Source organism: Schistocerca serialis, chromosome 6 (assembly GCF_023864345.2).
Source record: "Schistocerca serialis cubense isolate TAMUIC-IGC-003099 chromosome 6, iqSchSeri2.2, whole genome shotgun sequence".
Taxonomy (NCBI): domain Eukaryota; kingdom Metazoa; phylum Arthropoda; class Insecta; order Orthoptera; family Acrididae; genus Schistocerca; species Schistocerca serialis.
In genome coordinates this window covers 256388987-256406633 of record NC_064643.1, presented here as the reverse complement: position 1 = coordinate 256406633, position 17647 = coordinate 256388987, and the positions used below count along the sequence as shown (strand labels likewise).

General features: G+C 45.4%; 1 protein-coding gene across 5 annotated transcripts in view; it reads left to right on the top strand.

The window, feature by feature from the left end:
- LOC126484554 (cytosolic carboxypeptidase 1-like) overlaps positions 1 to 17647 on the top strand; it is a 514320-nt gene that overhangs the window by 62784 nt on the left and 433889 nt on the right. For all 5 annotated transcript variants that reach the window (XM_050108112.1, XM_050108113.1, XM_050108111.1 and 2 more), the window contains exon 3: positions 15435 to 15517. In XM_050108112.1, coding sequence (XP_049964069.1) covers positions 15435 to 15517 — 83 coding nt within the window. The remainder of the gene's footprint in view (positions 1 to 15434; positions 15518 to 17647) is intronic.

The window sequence follows — 17647 nt, the reverse complement described above, 5'->3', positions numbered from 1 at the left end:
CTTCTTTCTATGTATTCGCAATACGTTACATTTGTCTATGTTAGGGGACAGTTGCCACTCCCTGCACCATGTGCCTATCCGCTGCAGATCTTCCTGCATTTCGGTACAATTTTCTAATGCTGCAACTTCTCTGTATACTACAGTATCATCCGCGAAAAGCCGCATGGAACTTCCGACACTATCTACTAGGTCATTTATATATATTGTGAAAAGCAATGGTCCCATAACACTCCCCTGTGGCACGCCAGAGGTTACTTTAACGTCTGTAGACGTCTCTCCATGGCTGCCCAATTTCACTGGCTTCGACTGGGTTTGGTGGTTCACCCCTGCCCTCTGCCTTCCCACTCCCTTCCTTCTGGGGTCTGTTCTATCTTACGTGTCTATCTTGTCTACCTGTGCTTCTTCCTTCATGCCCCTGTCATTAGTTACTTTCTTTCCCTCCTCACTTCTTCCACCTTCTTCCTTCTTTCTCTGTTAGTAGATTGTAATTTTATGGTTATTGTAGTTTCCTCTTATAGTGTGAGGTTTTATCGATTTTAGTTATTCCAAGGTCGGAGGGACTGGTGACCGCGTAGTTTGATCCCATCTCCAACCAACCAACCAACCAACCAACCAACCTACCTTGCCCATCTCCTTCCGTTTGGCCCGTGAGCTGTGGCCTCACTGTAGGCAGAAGAAGGAATCTCACTACCTCCAAATTACCAATATAACATTATTAGCAGTAGTGCGCACAGTGGTGGTGGTGGTGGTGGTGCAAGGCAGAAATCGTGTAGCTCTCTTGGAAACAGCCGTGATTGAAACTCAGGCGTACTATATTAAAATTGTCTATTTGTGCTGAAATTCTACCCATACTACTTCAGGACTCTTGCGATTGTTTGTTCAGTACTTCCTTGGATGATCCTCTTACTCTCCATATGAAATTGGTAGCTGGGATTTCACGTCATGTAACTTCTCCTTCGTATATCACCTCCTTCACCGCAGTATCAACCTTTTAGTTCCCCTAAAGGCGCAAAGAATTAAATGCTCTTTTGATTCATGGTCTCAGTTTCGATCCATATCGGAAGCACAGCCTCAACGACAAAACGGAAAACAGAAAAAGTAGCGTGGGTGATCTGATTATCGAGTGTATTGCTAATAACATCATTTGGAAAGAGTCTTTTCTGCGGACGAAAATATTGCTTTAGATCGTGGCAGGTGTTTTTTTACAAGATAGCCATTAGATACAGAGAAATCCTTGAAAGGCATCCCACGTATTCCTTTTAGTTGACATTGCACTCAAGAGAAGCATCGTAGGAAAGGCGGAAATTTGTGGTTTATAAAAATCAATTCAACGAATGCTGAAAGGTTCCTTTATTAAGCCCTCGATTGATTCCCTCCTCTGGTCCTGACTAACATAACTAGTGTTCCGTTTCTAATTGCCTCATGTTGGACAAATCTAGAGTCTGTCCTTCCTCTGTCCCCTACCTTCTACATTAAGCCATAGAACTACAGTAGGCGGCAATTTTTGTATTTTTTTTTTGTTGGTTTTTGTGATAATTACCATTTAACTACCTATAACTGACTAGTCCTCTTCCGTTGCTATGCTGGTAACCCTCTTAAAAGTATCTGTACAGGGTTACGCATATCGGGCGTTTAGTCTGTCATCAGCTGTCGTAAAGGTTACACGTGAAACCTCCTGGCAGTATGAAACTGTGTCGAACCGAAACTCTAACTCGGGACCTTTGCCGTTCGCTGGCAGGTGCTCTACCAACTGAGCTACGTAAGCACGACTCGTCCTCGCAGCTTCCGCCAGTTCCTCGTCTCCTACTTTCCAAACTTCAGCCCGGCACACAGTTTTAAATTATCAGGAAGTTTCGTATCAGTGTTCACTCAGCTGCAGAGTGAAAATTTTACTCGGGTTACATATGTTTCGGTGGTACCGGCAGTTACGTATTTTGTGTAAAATAGATCAGAGAATTTGCGTTTGTTTTTCTATAAGAACAGAATAAAGTGCAGCAAAGCTTTAGAAATGCTAAATATTGCTTTTTGAGAGTCTGCTGTGTGTCGAAAAAAAAAAGCCATGAAGACGTTGAAGATACGATCCCACGGGACGCCCCACCACATTCTCAACCGATGAATTCGTGGAAAAGGTGAAAAAATTATTGTGGATGATCGCCGAGTCACAATCACAGAAATCGCTGATACGTTGCAGTACGAATTGATTAACGCCATAAATTTGATTTTTGGATGTGAAAAACACAAATGTAGAATTTCGAACATACCAGCGGCGAATGCGAGTGGCTCACGACGATAAAGTCAATATTAATTTGAAATACTGAAACACGTCACAAAAAGTGATGAAACATTACGTCGAAATTAAGACTGAATAGTCGCAGTGGAAACATTCTGTATCGCCAAAGCTGAAAAAAAGCTCGACCAGTGCGGTCAAATGGAAAGTTATGCTCACTGTTCTTGATTTTTAACGGCGTAGTGCATTGTGAGTTCTTGTCAGAAGAGCGAACACTTTTGTTGTGATGCAATTCGTGACCCCTGTGTGACTTTTCCGGTTTCCAAAAATAAAGAAAGCCTTTAAGCGCCGTCGTTTGACAAACGTAGAGGCCGGCCGGTGTGGCCGTGCGGTTCTAAGCGCTTCAGTTTGGAACCGCGTGACCGCTACGGTCGCAGGTTCGAATCCTGCCTCGGGCATGGATGTGTGTGATGTCCTTAGGTTAGTTAGGTTTAAGTAGTTCTAAGTTCTAGGGGACTGATGACCTCAGTAGTTAAGTCCCATAGTGCTCAGAGCCATTTGAACCATTTGACAAACGTAGAAGAGATTTAAAATGCGTCGCTGAGAGAGAGCTAAAGGCTTTCAAAATCTGGGTGGTGGTGGTGGTGGTGGTGGTGGTGGTGGTGGTGGTGGTGGTGGTATCAGAGTCATGTATAGTTTCGTACTTAAGCATGTAGGCAGTATATTTTGTGGTTTAAATCGAATGCTTCGTCTGTCACAAGGGGGAGTGTAAAACATGAATTTTGCGAGAACGATTGGGATAACATTCATGAACTTGCATCATTCGTGTTAAAGGCGCTTTGGTGCCTTTTACCCATTCTGATTCCGTCGAACACACTTTCCTCAGCAAGTCCATCAAACGCCAACAGACATTTCATAATGTCAATAACAAACATTTTTGTCAATTTGTGCCTGTAGCTGTATACTATTCGGTTGTGTGTGGAACTTCACATGCAGCAGATATATATATAAACGGCCCTGCCAAAAGAAGTATATGAATCCCGTCATTTGAGATGCGACTTCAAAGGTCTCTTTGCCAATCTTGTCGCATATGTTTATTTCACAGACATCTAAATACAAAACGTGCATTATTTTTACGCGCTGTTTCAAGCTAGGAAGTAACGGTTCTTCCGTTACAGAGGCATTTTGCATAATTCAAGTTTTACTTGGTTTGTCTGATAGAGTTTTCGTCCAATTAAATGGGTCTAATGATCATTATAATGTTTTCTGAACAAAGCCATTCCATTTTCTTAAACATTATAGACATTGCGAACTTGCAGCTTCGTGGCTTACACGTTAGACCCTCAAAGATGTAGTTTTGTAGAATCATACCGACTGTAGCGTGGTACTAAAGTAAAAATTTATGCAATATGCAAACAAATAACGAGGCTTTTTAGAAGGTCGTGTACCGAGATGCACCTTGGTTAGGAATCCACGTTAAACAGTTCCCCCTTCCCCCCTAGAAATGGGTGGGTAACTCAGTTCGGAGGTCGGAGGAAAGGAAGGGCTTACCATCTCGAAGAGTACCATGCATAATAAACCACTGTGGTGGTCAAAGCAACCTTCAAGCTGAAGACAACTTTACGTTTTCAAATGTAAAAGTACTTGACTCGTTCATAGCTGTGAACCGCGCTGTAATCCATGAGAAGTAAAATGCCGTTTGTGTACTAAGTTGTCTAGAGGAAAATGTACACCTTCATTTACAACAGGTTTCGTAGCAAGGGTAGTTCTCCAGTTCGTCAGAGTGAATGGACGAGGCTATATTTCCGTTCTTGGTGAAAGATAAAAGCAATACATTTCTGCAAGCCAGATATGAATAATAGATTCCTGTAACTTCTGCCAATTGATCTGATTTTTTTGTACATGCACAGACAACGGAAACAGCTGCGTGACTTGTGTGTTTATGAGCAGAGATGAACTGCCTGTTGATAACGTCTTTTCCGCCAGCTAGAGGACAAGAGTAGCGTGCAGTGATCCTTAAAGAGACTAAATACGGGATATAATACGAGAATACTCTAGTATGGACAAGCTCATAAATATTTTATTTTCGAAAAATGTTTGTGTCTGTAAACTTAAAATACGCTCAATGTGTGCACAGGCTGAGTGGAATGTTGCAGTGGTTAGGACGGTGCACTCTCGGAGCGGCGACTTTGGAAAACCTATCCGGTCATCTAGGTTTAAGGTTTTTGTGGTTTCTTTAACTACTTAAGGCGAATGCCAGTACGACTTCTTTAAAATCACAGTCGATTTCCTGTCAGAGTTAATACTGTGTGTATGATGACAATGGCGAAATGCAGGAAGACCTGTAGAGGATCGACAGTTAGTGCAGGGACTGGCAGTTTACTCAGAAAACATTGCATATAAGCAGGCGAAGAAATCCACTACTGTTTAATTACGCTATTGGCTACAAATCAGTGGAAACAGTAATTACCATAAAATACTTAGGAGTAACGTTCCGAAGCGACCAAAACTGGAATAACACAAAACAAATTACAGAAAAATCAGAAACCAGGCTGAGATTCATTGGGAGAATCTTAAGGAAATGTAATTCATCCACGTAAGAAATGACGTGTAAAACACTTGTTTGACTAATTCTTCCTTGTCTGAGAACGTTACCAAGTTGGATAAATAGAATATACAACAAGATCCAGTATAAAGCGGCTCGTTTCATCACGAGATTGTCTAGTAAACGAGATTGTATTACGGAGATATTCGACAAGCGCTAGTGGTAGGCGCTACAAGAAAGGCGTTGTGCATCACGGAGAGCTTTAGTGTTGAAATTCCAAGAGTCTACGTTCCCAGAAGATTGAAAGCAGCATGTCGCGAAATGACTACGACAATATCAGAGAAATTGTAATTCAGGAAACGTTACCGACAAACGTTTTTCGCACATACCATTTCCGGATGAAACAGCGAATGGAAAAAAATGGTGGTATTAGAAGTACCCTCAGGCACACGGTGTATACACGTAGACAACATCGTTGTCCAAGAGGTGTTAAAAATGCCTCCATTATGTACACCCTGTTTATTGGCCCAGGGTACACAGGACTGTGAAACATGTCCACTGCCCAGAGACAGGCGATTTGCTTGGCGGTGTTGTAAGAAAAGCCCCTGTGTTTATTCTGGCTTCTCCAGAGTTTAGCATCATGTGTCACTGTCGTGGTCGATAGACATGTAAACGCACTGCTGACAGCCAGTAACATCCATCTGCTGTAAAACTGCTTACCCATGTTTCCTTTTGTCATACATTGTAGATTTTAACGACAGCACACCGTATATATGTAACATTATCAACATTAACTCGTCTCTGGAAACACATTGATTCCACGACATGGAAACAGGCATGTACGATTACTGAAACTTTCTGCTATATGAAAACTTTCTGCTATATGAAAACTTTCTGCTATATGAAAACTTTCTGCTATATGAAAACTTTCTGCTATATGAAAACTTTCTGCTATATGAAACCTTTCTGCTATATGAAAACTTTCTGCTATATGAAAACTGTGTACCACCCGGGATCTGAACCTGAGACATTACCTTTTGTAAGCGAAGTTCCAGAGTTGTCAGACCTGCAAGATAGAAAAAGACCTTATATGAAATGTGAAAAGTAGGAGAGGTACCGGTAGAATTGAAAGTGTGAAGTCGCGTTGAGGCACGCCAGGATACGTAAGTCGGTGAGAGAATTGCCATCCGAAGGCAATGTACTAGGCTTCAATCCTCGCCCGTCCTGTAGTTATTAGGTTAGGAAGTTTGAAGATGGCGCACACTCACCTGCAAAGTGGAAGATTCATTGTGTACGATAATCTGTCTCGCACCCGAATCTACCGGATTGCACAAAATTGTGATGGAAGAGGACTGTGACTCTGATAATCATTAAGAGTGCGCTAGTATAAGGGGCAGTCAAATGAGAGAGAGACCAACTATATAACTAGGATGGCGCGGACGTTGGTGACGTATGTAGGTATGTGTATAGACGTGCTCTCTATTAACAGTCAGGAAGTAACACCACGAATGTTCACTATTGTGCCATTTGTCTGTTATATGTGCTCGACGTGAGGTCAGCGAGTCTTTTGTGCGTCCGACTTCTCTATGGAAAACAGGAAAAAGGAACAGCGAGGTTTAGTGCGGTTTTTGACTACAAAATGAGTAGCTGTGTCTGGTGAACTCAGTATGTGCGCTCGTGTTTGCGTGGAATAAATGGTTTCGAGAAGGTTGAGGGTCGTTGCAAGACAGCAGTCGGTCAGGACAGTTCATCGTGTCATTAACTCTTTTGCTGCGCTGGATGCTGCCGTTAGAAATGGCCGACGGCAAAGTTTGTTAGACATTCGGCTCTGGTTGTGTGTCAGTCACATTACTGCTCACGCTATCATGGCAGAAAATCTGCAAAATTACGGAAAACCCGTGCACAGTGGATTCGTCACAGCCTGACGGAGGAGAAGTTGAACAGAATGTCGGCGCAGCGCCTGGAACGCTATAGCTGTGAAGAATATCATTTCCTATACCGTATTGTCGCGAGAGGTGAAACATGGTGTTATTTTTAAGCCGGAGAGCAAGCATCAAAGGCAACAATGGAAGCACCCCCACCGAAAAAATCCAAAGCCGTGCACGCCAGGTCTGCGAAAGTCATGATGAACTTTTTCGTAGACTACAAGGGCCCGCTGCCCAGTGACTTTCCGGAACACGGCGCCACAACTAACGGACTGTAATACGTGGAACTTTGCAGAAACTACAGCGCGACATCAAGCTCGAACGCCCACCAATGTTGACGGATGGCATCATTCTGTTGTTTCGACTACACTACACAAATTTCACTGGGAAGCCTGTACACATCCTCCATATTGTCCCGATCTCTCACCATGCGTTTTCCATTTGTTTGGAGCCCTGAAGAGAGACATTCGTGGTCTTCGATTTGATTTGTAGGAGGAGGTGCACGCCTGCGTATACGCATGGTTCCGCAGGCAACCTCAAACATCTTTCCATGAAGTCGTTGACCACATTGTCTCACGGTGGGATAAACAGATTAACAGTTTTGACGATTACTTCAAAATAATAAACATTTTACTTACTTTTTTCTGTCTGTATCGTTTTTATTTGACTGCTCCTTGTAACTAAGTAGTGACACTGAATTATACTTGCTTTTGATTGCAGCAATAATGTCCTTTAACAAATCGCCAGTCTGTCGTTAGCGAAAGGAGGGGCAAAGAAGCTTAAACGATAATTTTAATGATGCTACCGACGCTAGGTTGGTAATTGCTATCTTACGGCTGTTATTTGGGGAAGGTATGTGAGCAAGCTGCGTGACGATGGCAGCGCGGAAAGAGTCCGAATTGGCGCCCCGGGCTTTTACCGACCAGACCGCACCACTTCCCCACCACTTCCCCACCGCTCTCACCCTTTGTAGTCGACGGGCTGGAAATAATGAGTTGAGTGCGAAGGTGGCGTGCGAGTTGGTGTGGAGGTGGGGGCGGATAAAGCGGCAGCGGCGGCTGGGAGACGGACGGACGGCCGGCGGCGCCGTCGCCACCCGTGCCTGGTGGTGGCGTCTTCCCCTGCCCCGGCATCCCCGCAACCCGCAGCGCAGGGCGCATGCACGCCACGCACCTCGCGTGCGAGACGCGGCGCGGCGCCGTGCCGCGCTGGCCGGCATCCAAACTTCTTAATCCGTTCGCCTTCCCTGATTTGCTGCGGCGCGCTATTCATTACCTCAGAGTGCTATTTGCATTGCTTCGGAGTAGGTCGCACGCTAACTGCTTGGTAAATTAGGGAAAATGGCACCAGTGCAGCAATGAACATTGCCGCGTCTAACCAGGTATAACTGCTAAAGACATTCAAGGGGAGAATTTCACGCGCGATATATTACACTTCGACACTGCGTACAAAATTTTTCAAATTATCCAGCGCTCTCACTTTCACTAAAAGCAACAATTGAATGTAGTGATTTGCTGGGTACTCGGCCATTGGGAAATAAAGCGTCATTCTGGAGGACGACGGTTAAACCCGCGTACTGCGCGAGGTGACGCAGAGGTTAGCACAGTGAACTCGTCGTTGGGACATCCTGATTTAGGTTTTCCGTGATTTTCTATAAATCGTTCCAGGCTAATGCCGGGATGGTTCCTTTGAAAGGGCACGGCCGCCTTCCTTCCCCGTCCTTCCCTAATCCGAGGAGATCGATAACCTCGCTGTTTGGTCTCCTCCCCCAAAAACAACCCCACCCAAACCCGCGTCCGGCCATCCTGATTTAGGTTTTCCGTAATTTCTCTAAATGGCTTCAGGCAAATGGCAGGATGGTTCCTTTGAAAGAGCACAGTCGACTTCCTTCCCCAACCTTCCCTAATCCGATTGGACCGATGACCTCGCTGTTTGGTCCCCTCCTCGAAATCAACCAACCCACTAACACTGGCAGACCGACATGATCTTTACATACACTGATGGCCCTCGGACTGACCGTGGGGTTGGGTGTGCATTCGTCATTGGCACCCGTGTCTTTCGATATCGGCTTTGGCCCACTCCCCAATATTTACAGCTGAGCTGTTCGCCTTGTATCAGGCCACGGAGAACATCCGGCGACACAGCCTTCCCAATTGTGTTCTCTGCTCAGACTCACTCAGCGCCCTCCAGAGTCACTGTGCGCTGTACACTGCTCATCCCTTAGTGCAGCGGGTACAGGAAAACTGTCACTTGCTTGCTCTTCGTGGAGCCAATGTCATGTTTCTGTGGGTCCCTGGTCATGTCGGTCTGCCAGGAAACGAGGCTGCTGACGCTGCTGTCAAGGCTGCAGTCCTCTTACCTCAGCCCGCGAGTACCTCTATTCCCTCCGATGATCTCTGTGTTGCCGTCTGTCAGGAGGCGGTGTCCCTTCGGCATCGCCAATGGTCCTCCCTTCATGGGAATGAACTTCGGCACATTAAGCCTCTCCCGGCAACTTGGACCACCTCCTCTCGGCCACCCACCGAGAGGAGATTATTTTAACTTGGCTGCGTACTGGGCACTGCCTTTTTAGCCATCGTCATTTGCTCAGTGGCGCTGCCCCACCACTTTGTACGCATTGCGCCCAAATTTTAACTGACCGCCACTACCTGCTGGAATGCCCTTTTTGTAGTAATTTACGTTCCATCTTGGGTTTGCCATCTGATTTCAAATGGTTCAAATGGCTCTGAGCACTATGGGACTTAACTTCTGAGGCCATCAGTCCCCTAGAACTTAGGACTACTTAAATCTAACTAACCTAAGGACATCACACACATCCATGCCCGAGGCAGGACTCGAACCTGCCACCGTAGCGGTCGCGCGGTTCCAGACTGTAGCGCCTAGAACCGCTCGGCCACTCAGGCCGGCCCATCTGATTTATCAGCTGTTTTAGCAAATGACGCACGTGCTGTCGCCCGCGTTTTACTTGTTATCCGCCGAAGCAATATGGTGAAGGCCATTTAATTTTTAGTTTTGGATCTCCATTTTTGTATGGTGTTTTATCCCTTTTTCCACGTGCTTTGTTTACATGTCTCCTATTCTTTCCATTGGGACTGACATATAGTCGTATTCTTTGTCTCTGTGTTTGCGTTCTATAGTTTTGACTTTGGCACGTATGACCTCAGTTGTTTTTTGCGCCCTAAAACAAAACAGACAGTAGCAGACGATGTTATCGTGGGCCCTATTGCTATCTCCAAGACCTTGGGCCACCATTTTTTCGGAAGTTTCGAGCTCTTCCCACTATCACCCTGCCTTCCTACATCGGAAACTAGTGGAGGCGGCTCGGACGATATCCTTCTCATCTCCGAATAGTGGGTGCTATAATGCCGCCTTTACCATGAGGGTGCTCGATCGTGCTCTCAGTTCATCCCGATCCTCCGCCCCAGTGCCAGACGCCATCCACTGTCAGATATTGCAGCACATTTCTCTTGCGGGCAAGCACTTTCTGCTTAACACATACAACCGCATCTGTGCTGAGGGCACATTTCCCGGACGCTGGCGTGAAGCCACCGTCATACCCATACCTAAGCCCGGTAAGGATACAAACCTTCCTACTAGCTACCGCACCATCTCTCTTAGCAATTGCGTTTGCAAGGTGATGGAATGCATGATTCATGCCGGGTGGTATGGTGGCTCTAGTCTCTCAATTTACTGACGAATGCACAGTATGGATTTCGAGCGCAGCGTTCTGCAGTTGACCATCTCGTTACTTTGTCGACACATGTCATGAATGGATTTCTGCGGCAATCCGAGACTGTAGCCGTCTTTTTCGATTTGGAGAAAGCCTACGACACCTGCTGGAGAACTAGTATCCTCCGTACTCTGTACATGTGGGGCTTCCGTGGCTACCTGCCCTGTTTCCTTCAGGCATTTTTACAAGTTCGAGTTTTCAGGGTGCATGTGGGTTCTGCCTTGTCAGACAAATGATCCAGGAAAACTAAGTGCCTAGTGTTCCGTCCTGAGTGTCGTCCTCTTTGCTATCGCCATTAACCCTATCATGGCCTGTCTCCCACCTGTCATCTCCGATTCCCTCTTTGTTGACGATTTTGCCATCTATTGCAGTTCTCCACGGACCTGTCTCACTGAGCGGCGTCTTCAGCACTGTCTTGATCGTCTTCACTCCTGGAACATCGACAGTGGCTTTCGCTTTTCCACTGACAAAACCGTCTGTATGAATTTCTGGCGACGTAAGTGGTTTCTCCCACCGTCTTTACATCTTGGGCCTGTTGCCCTTCCGTTCGTTGAAACTGTGAAATTCCTGGGGCTCATGCTCGATAGGAAACTCTCATGGTCCTCTCATGTCTCTTACTTGGCAGCCCACTGTACGCAGTTCCTCAGTGTCCTATAAGTCCTGAATGGTAATTCCTGGGGTGCCGATCTAAACACCCTCCTCCGTTTGTACCAGTCCCTTGTCCTTTCGAAACTAGACTATGGATGCTTTGTTTATGCGTCTGCAGATCCGTCCTCTTACGCCATCTCACCACTATCCACCATCGTGGCATCCGTTTGTCCACGGGCGCCTTTTACACCAGCCCAGTTAAGAGTCTGTATGTTGAAGCTGCTGAACTACCACTGTCCTACCGCCGTGACTTTCTCCTCGGTAGATATGCATGCCGTTTGTCTGCCATGCGTGGCCATCCATCCTATGCCTCCTGCTTTGATGGATGATTCCTTTGATCGTCAGTATGGGGCTCGTCCTTCTCTGTTACCTCCTAGAGCCCGCTATCGGCACTTGCTACAGTGACTTATCTTCGCACTACCTTCTCCATTCCCGGTGGGTGTGGACCCTTCGTCACCTTCGCTTCGTGAAGTGGCCCATGTTAACACTGTTCTTCATTCGCTTCCTAAGGACACTACTCCAGCCTCGGTCTGTATCCTTCAATTTCACGACCTTCGCATGGAACTTTGCGATAGTACCTTTGTATACTCGGATGGCTCTCGGACTGACCGTGGGGTCGGTTGTGCCTTCCTCATTGGCACCCGTGTCTTTAGATATCAGCTTTCGACACACTCCTCAGTATTCACAGTCGAGCTCTTCGCCTTGTATCAGGCCACGGAGTACACAGCCTTTTCAATTGTATCGTCTGCTCAGACTCACTCAGTGCCCTTCATAGTCTATGTGCGCTGTACACCGCCCATCCCTTAGTGCAGCGGGTCCAGGAAACTGTCAACTGCTCACTCTTGGTGGAGCCAGTGTGATGTTTCTGTGGGGCCCTGGTCATATCGGTCTGCCACGAAACGAGGCTGCTGTCAAAGCTGCGGTCTTAGTACCTCAGTCTGTGAGTACCTATATTCCCTCCGATGATCTCTGTGCTGCCGTCTGTCAGGAGGCGGTGCCCCTTTGGCATCGCCAATGGTCCTCGCTTCATGGGAATAAGTTACGGCTTATTAAGCCTCTCACAGCGGCTTGGACGACCTCGTCTCGGCCCTCCCGCCGGGAGGAGGTTATTTTAACTCGGCTGCGTATTGGGCACTGACTTTTTAACCATCGTCATTTGCTAAGTGGTGCTACCCCACCACTTAGTACACAATGCGCCCTGAGAGCAGGGCACCGTCTAAAGTTCCACCTAACGTTTCGGGTAAATAAACGCCGCCAAAGGAGGACAAAGACAGCCATAGCTAGTCCATTGCTCCCGCAGGGACATCTGTATTGCAGTGGAACTTAAATGGATAGCAGTTGCGTTTGGAAGAACTGCAGCTCCTGGCTCATGGGAGACAGTTCTGTATCTGTTTAAAAGAAACTGGTTTTTTATGATTGCCGCCCCAGTTCAAGAAACACTTATCTAGAGCTACAGACTCGTCTTCAGCAGTTACCTTTGCCTTTGCTCTCCAGCGCTTGCAGACACTGTCCAACAGGAAGGGTCATTCCGCTGACTACATTCCATTGTGGATCCATTTGCTGACTAGGCCAGTGACACCACGAGGATGGATGCTCCAAATGGCAAATGGGTCGACATTCAGTCAGCGGATCATTTCGAACTACAGGAACATGCCCAGGAAGTATAAATAATTACACCAAGCTGATGCACCGAGCAACCACTTCGGCCTACAAACTATTCCTTACTGGAGCGAAGAATGTCACTAGAGGAGCAGTACCAGTTCTACAAAAAATAAACATCAGGCGACATATCACTCCTAGTGATAACGGCGGTGTCGGGTTGTACCTGAGGCAATTGGCCTTGTTATCTGCAAGGTCAAGGGGAACCCCCACTCCCTCCGCGAGTAATCCCCAAATGTCGGGAAATTTTACGTGCTCATTCAAAGTCACTCTACCAGACCGATCTCTATGAATAAGATGGCGGGAAACCACCTCCCCTCCTCCCAGGACCAATAAGAATAAAGTCCCGTCCCTGCTTTCATTACTAGAGCGACTGTGTGGCCTCGTTATTCTTCATTCAGTACACTTCAGTGGATCACCATGAAGTTTCACAGGGATCAGCCATCACCCCAAGCAGAATAAAAGAATAAGATGACGTATAAGTACAATTAATCCCTTCCTCTCATAACTGCTGTTTACAATTTTCAGGTAATTTATTGCAGTTTTATCGATTTTCCATTTATCCCCGTCTCCCTCCAAAGATATACGTAAATATAATGTTAATCAATTACCGCAGGGCAACACAACATAGTATGCCAACATCCAAAGTTCAAGAATTTCTGCAATGCATTGTTTAACATCGAATACGCTCCTGCAGAGATTTCAAATGTCAAACAAATATTGTGACATGAAATTTGAAAAAACTCTTGCTGTTTACCAAATCTGTATCAGTTCTACATTAAAAGTGTGTGACATTGTAATGTCTATGTTAAAACATGTGTTCTGTTCTATTGCTAAAAATACTGTACTATATCATGGCGTTTCCTGTAAGTTTCCACATAGCATGTCCATCACATAGTATTCCAAAATACACATGTAAATACAAGACGCTTGAAAGTTCAACAGTTTCCACAAATACCCACACTAAGTAAGAGACTGAGCTATTACCACAGTGCAACAGATAAAGTGTTGCTACGAGTAATATGCCCTTGCAATTACTAATGAGTCACATCATAGTGTTTAAAATGGCATAAACACGTTCCATCACTATTTACATGCTAGTCTTTTACTCTGCACAAGATCGACAAATCCTGTTAGGCTTCCAGATAGGTTGTTCTTCAGAGAGTATTGATTATCTCCTCAGCTGTGGGGACCAAACGATGTGTAGTGCTTTTGACTAGTTACTTTTCGTATCATGATGTGACAGCAGTGTCCATATTACTGCTTGGTGATAGGTAACAATGAAACGAATGTGGGGACTTTTTAAAATTGTGTTGGTCTGATACACAGTGCTGTCTGGTAAGAGTTAACAATTCATTCTCCCGAAATAGGAAGCCCTTGCCTATTTGATGAAAACGATATTGGAAATGTAGGGGACGAGTTTGTAAAAGGACACTGGCAATACATGCTACACTGATCACCCAGAACGTTATACCACCTGCCTATTAGCCGGTATGGTCACCTTTGCCACGTGTAACTGCGGCAACGTGTCGTGACGTGGAAGCAATGAGGTGTTGGTAGATGGCTGGAAGGAGATGGCGCCACATCTGCTCACAAAAGTCACCTAATTCCCATAAGTTCCGGGGAGGGGGGTGACCTGTGACGCCAGCCCATGTGTGTTCTCTGGGCTTCAGATATGGCCAGGTGGGGGACCAGCTATCAGTTGGAAGTTGCCACTGTGTTTCGCGAACCATTCCATTATACTCTTGACCTTCTGACATGGCGCATTATCTTCTTGAAAAGCCACAACCGTCGGGATACATGACGTCGTGGAGGGATGTGCATGGTTTGCAACCAATGTACGATACTCCCTGGCCGTCATGGAGCCCCGCAAGAGCTCCAGTAAGCCCTTGGATGCCAATGTGAATGTTCCCCAGAGCACTATGGGACCGCCACCTGCTTGTCTTACTCCCGCAGCACAGGTGCCAAGGAGCTGTTCCCGTGGAAGACGACGGATTCACTCCCCCCCCCCCCCTTTTCCCATCGACAAGATGAAAAAAATATCGGGATTCATTAAACCATGCAACACTCTGCCACTGCGCCAACGTCCAGTGTCGATGGTCACGTGCCCATTACAGTCGTAGTTGTCTATGTCGTGGTGTTACCGTTGATACACGCATGGGTCGTCAGCTGCGGAGGCTCATCGTTAGTAGTGTTCGGTTCACTGTGTGTTCAGACACACTTGTGCTAACCCCTTTTTCAAGTGTGATTTTAGTACTGCTACAGTTCACCGCCAGTCTGCCGATCCTACGGCGTCCGACATCTATAATGATAGGTGGCCACCCAACCCTACAACGCGTCTGGCTGTGGTTCCACCTTGGTTTAGCCACGTGTTGCACAGTCGCAATAGTACTCGTTGCAGTTTCTACACAGGGGCAGCACGCTTACTGATACTACTCCACTGTGCGTGTGTCTGGCCAGCAGTCATTTCTCGCCAGGTGACCCGCTATCGCCTGGACGTGTTTATATGTATAGTAAGTCAGTGGTCATAATGTTCTGGGTGATCGGTGTATGTTATTTTGATACCCCTCTTATTAGCAAAGATGATATCAGTTAATCCAAATGGTTAAACTGTTCAAGAACTTAAGAATTTTTATCTTTTTTTATAGAGTATTTTTCGTATGAATTTTATTTAGTTAACTTTTATTTCTTAATTTTCAGATAAGCTTATACGAGGAAAGATTCTGGAACGTCTCTGCCGTAAGAACACTGGTGTATTGGGTCTGATTCTTCATCTATTAGAGGTACGTGTGCCGGTCTATATGTTAGTCTCCGGAATCATTTCATATTGTTTTTATTTTCACCCAAGCTGCTCAATCAGAGTTGAAAACTGTTCCTTTTTGGTGACTAAGAACGTGGTACACAATATGTGTCGAAATAAGTTTCCGCAGGAACTGGAGAAAAGAAAAGCCTATACCGCTTATCTTGACGGAAGTCACGCTGCTTTGGAAGGGGTGGAGGCCAGAGTGGGGTCGCATGTAAGAAGATAGCACAAGGAGAGCTATTCACTTCGATGAGCTTCGGAAATTTATGGTACTTTATACGCATCCCTGAAAGTTCGGAAATATTGGCCTGTTGAGTTGTTATTTATGAGGGACTCCTTCGTGAATGCTTTTTTTTTTATTATTTTGTGGAAAGGCTGTGCGGCTTCATCACAGGACAGCCCGTCGATATCTCGAGTTGGTAGCTTTCAGCTTTCTGTTCAAGAGTCTGTATTCAGTGTGAAACCGAGGAGCGTTTCTACCTATCCGATGTACTTAGTGTCTATAGCGCGACACAGTAGTATGTTCCGGCATAGTTAGAGGCATATATAAACCGACTGTTCTCAGTACGTGAAGAACATATGCAAAAGTGGAATCGGCAGCTTTGCTCTAAACCTGGAAATATACCACTTCTAAAATTATAGTTTGGTTCAGAAAATCTTAAGTCCGTCTGATCAAAGGTTCCGATGCCGTTGGACTTGGAAAAAGTGCGTAAGAACAGAAAAATCTAGAACTGAAGTTATGAGATACAGTTGAGCTATAGTTTCCATCACTCTTCTGACTGGTTTGATGCAGTGCGTCACGAATCCCTCTCCTGTGCCAACCTCAGAGTAGCACCTGCACCCCACATCTTTAGTTACTTGTATGTAGTCCAATTTCTGTCTTTCTCTACAGTTTTACCCTCTACAGCCTCCTCTGGTACTATATTGGTTATTCCCTGATATCTTAACTCGTGTCCTATCACCCTGTACCTTCTTCTTGTCAGTGTTCTCCATATGTTCCCTTCTTAGCCGATTCTGTGAAGAAACCCTCATTCCTTAGTATCCACCAATTTTCAATATTTTTCTGTAGCTCCACATCTCATATGCTTCGGTTCTCTTCTGTTCCGGTTTTCCCACTGCCCTTGATGCACTACGATGTGCCTACCGCATGAGGATTACCGACAAACAGCGCTGCTGCGTTATCTCGTTTACCGTCCAAATCAAAAGAAAGAAAAAATTGAAAAAGCTTTCATACATATTTTATTGACGCGTCATAATACAGTTTTCCCCTAAATCCACATATAAACGAAAAATTAGAGTAGTGAACAAATCTAAAGTAATTTGAAGTGAACACTTTCTTTCATAATTTAGCAAAAGTATAACTAATGTAGCTTGATAATGCCCAAGGGGGCGAAATAAGCTAATTACTAAATTTTGAAATAAGTGTTTATTTCAAAATAAAAGTCTACACAGGAAAATGATTTCCTTCAAGAAAATCACATCAGCTATTGACTAGCACATGCAAGAGATTGTTAGCCTTTTCCCCAGACCGGTGGCACTGTAGCTCTTCCGGAAACTACTGCCCGTACTTTTTAACAGATTGCTGGCTGGTAAAAATGAAAAATAATGTAGAATCACCGTTAAGTGTACGGTCCACGGAAAGGCGTACACTTAAGCGTAAATATTTACATATAAGTACTTTACTATGTCACTGTACATTACTGTTGAATTTGCTGAAGGGCCACATGTCGTTAAAAAATTGTTCTTGCAGGGGATGCAGTACCGTGCTTCACACTGTATTCTCATCCTGGAGGAGCGGGGTTCAAATCACTGTTAAGCCATCCCAGTGACGGTTTTCCATTGTTTGCATAACTCATTTAAGGAAAATATCAGAAGGTCTCATTTCCTTCCTTTATTACGATGCTTATTTCTCCCTCTGTAGGTGGGAGTCAAGAATGTATTTTCACTTTTCGACGAGGAATTTGGTGATTGAAATTTCGTGAATAGATCCCTCAACAGTGAAAAATCGTTTGTTTTAATGACTGCCGCCCCAACTCGCGTATAATATCCGTGGTACTTTCTTGTATTTCGTGGTAATAGGGAAGGAGCTGTCCTTGAACTTTTTCGGTGT